The 9,120-nt window shown below is 50.6% G+C and overlaps 1 protein-coding gene across 1 annotated transcript; it reads right to left on the bottom strand.

Moving 5' to 3' along the window:
• Positions 1 to 5,114: 5,114 nt before the first annotated feature.
• LOC101754894 lies at positions 5,115 to 6,698 on the bottom strand. Its single transcript, XM_004969165.2, has one exon. The coding sequence runs from the start codon at positions 6,567 to 6,569 to the stop codon at positions 5,430 to 5,432; it is 1,140 nt and encodes a 379-aa protein (XP_004969222.1). The 5' UTR covers positions 6,570 to 6,698; the 3' UTR covers positions 5,115 to 5,429.
• Between the last annotated feature and the right edge of the window lie 2,422 nt (positions 6,699 to 9,120).

Genomic DNA, 9,120 nt, shown 5'->3' on the forward strand with positions numbered 1-9,120 from the left:
TGATATGAAAAAATTTTGATCCCTCATCACCAAACTTGACCCATTTGATGGTACCTATTTGCTTCCAATAAATAGTCTGCTGCTTCAGGAGTAAGATGAGCTTCTCATCCAACAAAATTTTGAAATTCCACTCTTCCAAAGATAGATCCCTAAACTCTTCAATAAGTTCAAAGAAGAATAGAATTGATTTCACATTTGCAATGCTAGTCTTAAGATTAGATAACTGTCTTTGCCAAGCCTTCAAAACTCTCCTTAGGTTCTTAAATTTTGCTATTATTACTCTAGCCTTGTTAGTCTAAAAAGTGGGCAGGGACCAACCATGTTGTACAACCTGCATGAAGTGCTCATGTTCCATCCAATAATTCTCAAACCTGAAAATGTGGCCCCTCAAAATGGAGGTTTGAATGTCTACCATGCAAGGGGAATAATCAGAGGTCTCCATCACCAAAGAACGAACTGTTGTATTTGGATAGTTTAGAGTCCAAGAGTTGGACGTGAAGAACCGATCCATACACTCAAGAAGGGGTAAAAATTGCTTATTAGTCCAAGTAAATTGTTTACCAAAGAAGGGCAGCTCAAAAAGACCCAAAGCACTAATAGCTTCATTGAACAAAAAAAGCTCATTAAAGTCTGCCCCAGGTTTGTTTCTATTCTCTGGCTGTCTCTTTAGATTAAAATCTCCCAGCACTAACCAATCAATATGGTCAGGCATCTGTATATTCTTAAACCACTGGAGAAACTCCCTTTTCTTAGCGTCAGTGCAAGGAGCATAAACATTTGTTAAGTCCCATTGTACACCATCAAACAAGGATGTGAATTCAACGGAGATGGCATAGGTTAGTCTGCAGAGGTTGTATTGTATGCTATAAAACTCCGTTACACGGATATAAAACCTATCATCTAACTAGGACCGAAATGAGCAAAGACATATAACGCACCTACTAGGCGACTACTGTAGCCCATCCGGCAAGGTAGCAAACGCAAAGCCAGCCCAGATACACGTCAACTGCAATTGTGTGTGTCCAAATGAAACATCAGAAAAGGGATCTAAACAATAATAAGCATTGTTTAGATGCAAAGTAGTTTTTGAATTTTGAAGAAATATTATGGTTTTACAAAATACATTAGTATTGAACTACAATACTTTCTGATCCGAGCGAGTCCGGCCCGTTCAATCCCTAGTGCTCTGATGCTAGCCTCCTCTGTTTTCCATGTATTGCATCTAGCTGTGCGAATTATGTATGTATGCTTGTTTTTTCATTTGTTTTCTGTATTTTTACTTTGATGATTGTGTTTGTTGCAATCACTTAGGTTTTTGCAGTTCTCGGGTTCTCGCACATGTTCAAGAAAAACTAGCAAGATGGCACGTGCAAATAGCGCGGGTAGCTAGCTTTTTTATGCCAATATCTGGATACTTTATTTCAAAATAAATAGACACAAATAATTGTATTTAGTTGTGTCATGAATATAGCCAATATAATATCATATATTTTATTGCCATATTTTTTGTCGTATGTTTTTTAACATGAATTAAAGAAGAAAAGGTAATACCTTAGATATAAACATTTTTTTGGTATTTACTAAAACAATATAAAGATTTATAATTTTTTTATTTAGTTTTTGCCACGATTAAAAAACTCCTTTTATTTTAGTAGGATGTTCAATATATACTACATAAGTAATAATTATAATTTAATTTTTAAGTTTGACCTTTTTAATTATTATTATATCCAAACCCCCTTTCCTTTCTTTTATTTATTCTCCAATCATCGGTTGCTACAGCCCCATATATGTATGATCCCATTTTTATCTTATGGCTGCTGCACATTTTTTCTCATTATAAACTCTGCCCTTGGGTCAATAAATATGTTGTTGTGGCTACCAGCTATATGCTTAGTCTTTGTGCTCATCATCTCTCTCTCTTGCTTCTGCTCTAAGGAGCATTGTGCGCTACATTGTGGTCACCAAAGACACATCCTTGATTGTGACTATTGTTCCCTTTCGACGGACATTTCATGCAACATGCTATGTTGCGCCTGCTAAACGTCAATTTTCTTCACTATTTAATACAGTTATTTTGGATTTTCCACCTTGTGGTTGGTGTTGCGGCCCTCAAGTTGCTCCACCAGATCGTCCACTATGTTGCTGGATCCAACCACTATTCCATCAAATTGGCACCCTCTCTATCTCCTGCTAGCGTCCTGTTGCCCAATGGTAGGCAACAACTACGATGAACCGATGAGTTTTGGGATGGAGGACAGACATGTTGGTTGTATTTTTTTCTCATTAGGTAGTTATGATCGTTAGCCTAGCCCTACTCACTAGTGGTGGCTAAGGTCGGCAGCTAACAATAGTACACTATTGCATACATAGTTCATCATCTCTTGCGTTCTCGTAGCACATGAAAAAATTTAACCCATCGCAGGGTGATTGTTGTGCTGGTCAAACTGATCCTTCCTCAATGTGGACCCGTGTTAATGGAGCTGACTGCAATGATGATGGTCGTTGATCACTACTATAGAAAGGGTTATCACAAACGGGTCATCACTGTCTGTTTGATGCAAACAGTGGTGATACGTTTTCACCGTCGGTTCGTGAGTAGCTAGGAGTAATAGAGGTTTGAAACCGGTGGTGAATATGTACATCATCGTCGGTTCCATCCACGAACCCGTGGTGAAAATTGGAATCTAATTTCACTGCCGGTTCGTGGTAAATCCGTCTTGAACTGTAACCCTTATATATCCTATCCACATCCATCCCCTTCTCTTCACCAACCTCCCCCTCCTCCCTTCTATCTCCGCATGCGCACCTCTCCCCCCACGTCCGAACCCCTCCATCTACATCTCCCTCCTTACCTCTCAATCACCCCCTCCCCACCCCTTCACTCTATTTGCTGCCCCGCCCTCCTCTGCTCGCCCCATATTGGTAGTGAGGAGCAGTGGTGGCGCACAAGGAGCAGGCAAGGACGGTAGGCATTGGTGGTAGCGATGGTGGTGGTGGGTGCGGGCGTGGAATACAGCGACGATGACGGACGCATGCGTCGGACTAAGATGGCGAGCGCGAACGCGGGCCAAGAGGCGGGCATGGGTGCAGGATGTAGTGGCGATGACGGGGACTTTGTCTCCCCCACTGTACGTTGCCTCTCTCTCTCCTAGTAGCACGCTCTGGTGATGCATTTTTTGATTTTTTTTAAATAGGCTTCACCGTTGGTTCATGGTCCGGCGGTGATGAGAACACTATCACCGCCGATCCAAATCCAATGGGAGGCCAAACTAGTGGTGATGGTGGGTTTAGGGCTAGCGGTGATAGGCCGATCTAGAGTAGTAGATGTAAATACGTGAGGCTAGCGCAGTGGCCTCATCATCGTGCAACCATTTAGTGAAGCTAGTCAGATCTGTCCCAAGTGTTTTCCTCCTAAATGTCCCAATGGCTATGGTGGCCGCCTCACTATCTCTAGTGATGGCATGGCTCTCTTTCATGATGATTTTGTTGTCATGATCCTTCATATATTTTTTCCTCCTAATCTATCGCCTACACTATGGCTTTACAGTCTTGCACAAAGCAACGGTTTTGTGTCTGTTGGTGTTGCACAAAGTTTGCATGTGTTTGTGGTTCAAGCTGCTCTTGCCTGCATCCGCACTTCCAGTGTCAGGTGTCCAATTTATGCACTTTGCCCTTGACGACGGACAATATGTATATCTCTCTACTCTCTCACTATTGTTTTGTATTGTGGCCTTGAGACGCCAACTGAAGTCCATCGGAATGCTAAGTTTGGTCTCATTGCAAAGCTACAAAGACTTAAATTGGATGAGTTTTGACCATATCACAAAAGTTACATATTTTAATTGAGAAAAGACCAATTTTCAAATAGTTTTTTTTTTGCATCCCATACTACATATATCTTATCAACATGAAGTTTATGGAAGATTCAAACATGTTTTATTTCCATCCCATATGATATTTTTTAGAAAATTTCCTTGTTTTAATTCCAAAATTACATAATTATTAATCGCATTGATATAAACTCTTTGATCGAATTAGTCCGGACCATTAAATCATAATAAATGGTGTATATTCTTCTTTATCCTCAACATCCCTTTTGTCTCTCAGTAGTCAATAGTATTCTCAACTCACTATGTCTCTCATGGCCGTTATTCGGTTTTATCTGTCAACCCCACGCTAACTACCGCGCCACCAGCACTGCGTTTAACTACCGCACCACCAGCATTGCGTTTTACTTTTTTTTTAAGCCTAGACAACTACGGTATAGTGTAGTATCTGAACGTATACACAAATACACACTTCACCCACACACGCCCCCACGCACACCCCTGTGCGCACGCTAAACTTACAAACTATACACACGTATCTGGAAGGAGATACCCACACACGCATCTTCTTTTAAAATTCCCAATTTACCTATTTGTTAATCTTATTTGATATGTACTCTTTGGTTTAATATAAACTGTCAGATCATCATAAAATCCAATGCTGTATATTCTTTTTTTTAGATTAACGTGGGAATTTCTAAGCCATCTCGGCGAAAGTGGAGGCTTCTTTTAACACTATTGTATTAAGATAATAGATAGATAAGGAAAATTTTCCTATGCTCTCGGCCTCGCCCGTTGCAAGTGCATTTGGGAAATTACAAGCAAATGTTTTATAGCCTTGCTACTGTGGTGTTCTTTCGATGGAAACGAAATTCCATTGACTCAGTGCAGCACGCGGTATATTTGGACGACATACGACATACCCCTTCCATTTCAAATTATAGGTCGTTTTAACTTTGTAGGTTCATAGATATTTGTATACATCTAAACATACACTATATTTAGATGCATACAAACATCTATATATCTAGACAAAATGATCTGCAATTTGGAACGGAGAGAGTAGTGACGTATATTTGAGTACAAACTCGTAGGTGGAGCATGTTGGCTACCAACTTACTAGATTCTACCTCTAGATCGACCAAAATTTTCCACCTCTAGATCCACGTCATTTGCACCATGTGTCTCGAAGGTGGTGCAAGGGCTCACTATTCTCCCTCCTCACCTGCAAGATCGTTGCAGCTTCTCATGGTTCATACATCGGCATGAATAATACCTTCGAAATAGGGATCATCAAGGCATCAGCACATGCCGAAATAAATTCAAAGTCTTCAGCGAACTCAAAACGAACACAGGCGCTCAACTATATCATCATCTAGCAAATTGGTACATGAGCACCATAGTATTTCGATGGCACGATCATGCCAATTTATGCATTGGCATGTACAAACAAACCACGACCAAACTGCACATTAACACGTCCATTCCCAGGCTCCCAGCATCTGCAAACCTCTGTTCTGCTCAATTACTGACAGTACAAGGTAACGATCATCTCGTTGTAAGCTCGGCCATCTGAATGATGACCTGAGTCGTGGTCATTCACTCCTCGCCGAAGACGGCCTCCCAGACGTCCTCGAAGGCGGCGAGGATGGCCGGGTGGTGGCGCAGGGAGTTGAGCGAGAGGTACGACCCCAGGAGCTCCTCCATCTGCCCCACGCTGCCAATGCGCCGCTCCACCACCATCTCCACCATCGAGCTACGGAAATCCAAGTACGGGTTGCTCGAACGCTTCACCACCGCCATGGCCGCGCCGCTCTCCTCCGCCGCAGCGCCCATCGGCTTTCTGACGTCGTTGCCCCTCTTCTCTTCCTTCCTCCTCTCGTCGTATCCCCTGTGCTTCCTCGTCTCCACCGATACCAGCGGCTGGAAGGCGTCGGCGGCCGGTGCTGGCTCGCCGGTTCTTGGCAACGCGCGCCGCGGCGCGCGGCGAGCCGTGGTGTTCCCGTGGCTCTTCCTCGTGGCGTTGCGGTAGAACTCGGAGGAGTCGGACGAGAAACTGAGGGACGAGAAGAGCGTCCTCGTCTCGGCCTCCTCGCCGCCGCGGCCCTCCCCGTCGCTGCTGCTGCTGAACGGCGCGACCTCGTCGTCCGTCGCGGTGGAGGAGAACGACGACCAGCTGTACGGCGCGGCCGTGCCCCTGCTGGGCCGCCGCGCGCGGCCCCAGGAGGAGGACGACGACGACAGGTGCCGCCTCGACGCCGACGGGGACCGCGCCGCGGAAGGCTTGCCCCTCCCCTTGCCCGGCCTCCTGACGTCCCTCGCCGGCACCGAGAGATGCTGCAGGAGCGGCGCGTCGGAGTGGACGGAGCGCCGGCCCGAGGCGGCCGCTGCCCCTCCGGTACAGTCTACGGATATGTGGACGAGCGACGCGCTCCGGGTCCGGCGGCGGCGGCGGCGCGGGTGGACGGCGGCGCCGTCGACCTTGGGCCGCTCGTAGGTGCAGGGTGTGCAGAAGTACGGGGAAGGCGGCGCTTCCGGCTGGCGGGAGGAGTAGTCGTCGCTGGCCCTGGCGAGGCTGACGAAGGCCGCGCCCGAGTTGGCGCCGCCGGCGGCTGTTGCAACGGACGTGGTGTTGGTGGTGCAGGAGGAGCGCGTGAGGATCTGCGCCAGGCGCTGCTTCAGGCGGCCGCCGGCGCTGTCCCGGCGATGGGGGCTCTTGTCCATGAACGGAGTGTGCATTGCAGTGGGAGGGAGCCGGGAGGAATGAACGATGGGGTTGATGTGAACTTGCCGAGACGGCGAGACGCGTGTCTTGTCTTTGGTGTACCTCACTGGCTGACACTCACACTCACCTCGCAGCTTCTTGCCTTCGCCTTAGGGCCTGTTTGGGAAGGGGGTGTTAAAGTTTAACACCCCCTTTTTAACAGATTTTAACACTTTTGGTTGCCAAACACAAGTGTTAAAGATGAAGTGTTAAAATTTAACACCCCTCTTTTCATAAACACATGGAGGGGGTGTTAAAATGTGCTAAAGGTGTTAAAAGTGGTCCCCCTCCCCACTTATTCCCTGGTTGCCCCCCTCTCTCTCCTCTTCTCTCTCCTCCACTGCCCTCATCTTCCTTCCCCGATCCGCACGTCGCGCACCGCCGCCAGTCCGCCCGTCGCGCCGCCGCTGGTCCGCCCATCGCGCGCCACCGCCGGTCCGCGCCGCTCCTGCGCCGGGATGCCGCGCTGGGCAGCACGCGGCGGGCTCGCGCGGGCAGCCTCGCGCGGGCGGCGGGCGGCGGCCAGCGCGGGCGGCCTCGCGCGGGCGGCGGGCGGCGCAGGTGGTGGCGGTGGGGGCTTGGGCGGGCGCGGTGGTGGCGTTGGGGGCTCGGGCGGGCGCGGCCGCTAGCGCCGCGGTAGGGGACGCCGGCGGCGGGGCGGGGCCGGAGGCGGCAGGCGCAGGGGAGGGGCCGACGGGGCGGCCGGCAGCGCCGACGCCGACGCTGGCGCCGGGCACGGCGTGGACCGAGCAGGGGTGGGGCCGGAGGCGCCAGGCGCAGGAAAGGAGGAAGAAGGAAGGAGGAGGAAGGAGAAGAAGGAAGAAGGGGTATTTGGCTGCCATTGAGAGGAGTGATGAGGGGTAAAGTTGTCAATTACAACCTAAGATGTTAAATTTTAACAGATCATCCAAACACCTCAAGATACTAAAGTTTAACACCTTTATTTGAGGGTGTTAAAGTTTAACACCCTGTTAAATTTTAACACGCCCTTCCCAAACAGGGCCTTAATAAGCGAGTGCGAAGCAAGGAGAAGAAGAATTCGCCGAGATTTCTTAGCCACGTGTTGTCCGTAGGATTTGTACACTAGGGAACGTAGGGGAGGCTTAAAGAACACCGGTACATGGTGCTACTGGAAGGTAGAAAAACTGTGAGCTCGAAGCAAGTTGCGAATACAACAGGCTGTGCGCGCGCATCGTGTGCAGCGAAGCATATGCTTCCTGCCGTCCATGGCGGACCAGTAGGGATATGCATGGACGCTGATCACAGGCACAGCGCTGCCACGTCGGTGGGTGCAGAGAACAATTGCAAGCCAACGAGGAGGGACGGTACGGCCGGGGCGCCCGACGAGACGTACGCCGTGTCAGGGACCCAGGCGGCCTGGTGTACGTCGGAGCGGTCCTCCCGCCGCTGGCCCTGCTGTGCGGCGTGCAGTGTCGCCCGGGGTGGCCCCGTTGACCGCCCTGCGCGCGCCCGCCGGACGGTCGTGATGGACGAGGAGGAAATGCGCTCGATCGCCGGCGGCCGTCCCGCGAGTAGATGTCCATGCAGCCCACAGCCTGCCTACCCAGCACGCCGTTTTTTTGGCTCGGACCTAGTCCGGCTCGGTACGGAGAGCTCCGTGCCCGTACTGGCCCAGCCCGGTACTGCGTGCCAGGCGTGGGCCGCTACCCGGCACGTTGGGCGGCACGAACCTAGCCCGGTTTGAAGAGCTGGTCCATTAAGAGCCCGTTACCCTCTGCCCCCTATAAAACTAAATCTAAACCCTAGCAGCAAGTTGTTTCCTCCCTCCCTCGCCGCCATCTGCCTCTCTCTTGACTTGGAGCAGAGCTCCTCCCCTCCGCCACTAGAGTCACTCCGCCTCTCCTCCCCTCCGTTCCCCTCCCACTCCCACCCCACCAAGCCGCCTCCTCCCTCCCTCACGGAGGCGAACTGCCGAGCCTAGAGGCTGGCCAAAAGGCGTTAGTGGAGCCACCTCCCTCTGCCCCTCCTAGTGGTCGACGCGGCGGCGCACTCCCTTTTGCGGTTGCGACGGCGAGCAAGCAAGCGGTAGCGATTGGTGAGTACCTGGTGGCGACGGTGGCGGCGCGCAGGAGCAGGCAAGCGATGGCGTGCGGGGGTGGCTCGTCGAGCAGGAGGCGACGGCAGCGGCGCGAATAGGCGGCTTGTTCAGTAGGAAACGGCGGCTGCAATGGCGCACAGGGAGCAAGCCGTGAGGGCCCGCCGTGCCTCGCGGTGGCCCAAAACCGACCGTGCTTTACGAGCTGATCCGGCATGAAATGGGCCCGTGGGCCTGTGCCTGGACCATTGGTGCAGCCCATGGACTAGCATGGCCCCGCACGGTAGAGGCATAGTGCTGGGCTAGGCCCGGCACAAAGTTGGCCGAGCCTAGCCAGGCCCATGCCAGGTCAGGCTGGACATCTGTACCCGTGAGGCCGCCGTCATTTTTCGGCATCTTTCCTTGCTCTTTTTCAGAAGTTGTACTTCACTGCCTGCTTTAGTTGCCGTCATCTCATAGAGGTAGATGGA

The sequence above is a fragment of the Setaria italica genome, chromosome V (assembly GCF_000263155.2).
Source record: "Setaria italica strain Yugu1 chromosome V, Setaria_italica_v2.0, whole genome shotgun sequence".
Classification (NCBI taxonomy): domain Eukaryota; kingdom Viridiplantae; phylum Streptophyta; class Magnoliopsida; order Poales; family Poaceae; genus Setaria; species Setaria italica.

Excerpts from the sequence above, each read along its gene's own strand:
- LOC101754894 (XM_004969165.2), bottom strand. The coding sequence starts at position 6,569 with ATGCACACTCCGTTCATGGACAAGAGCCCCCATCGCCGGGACAGCGCC.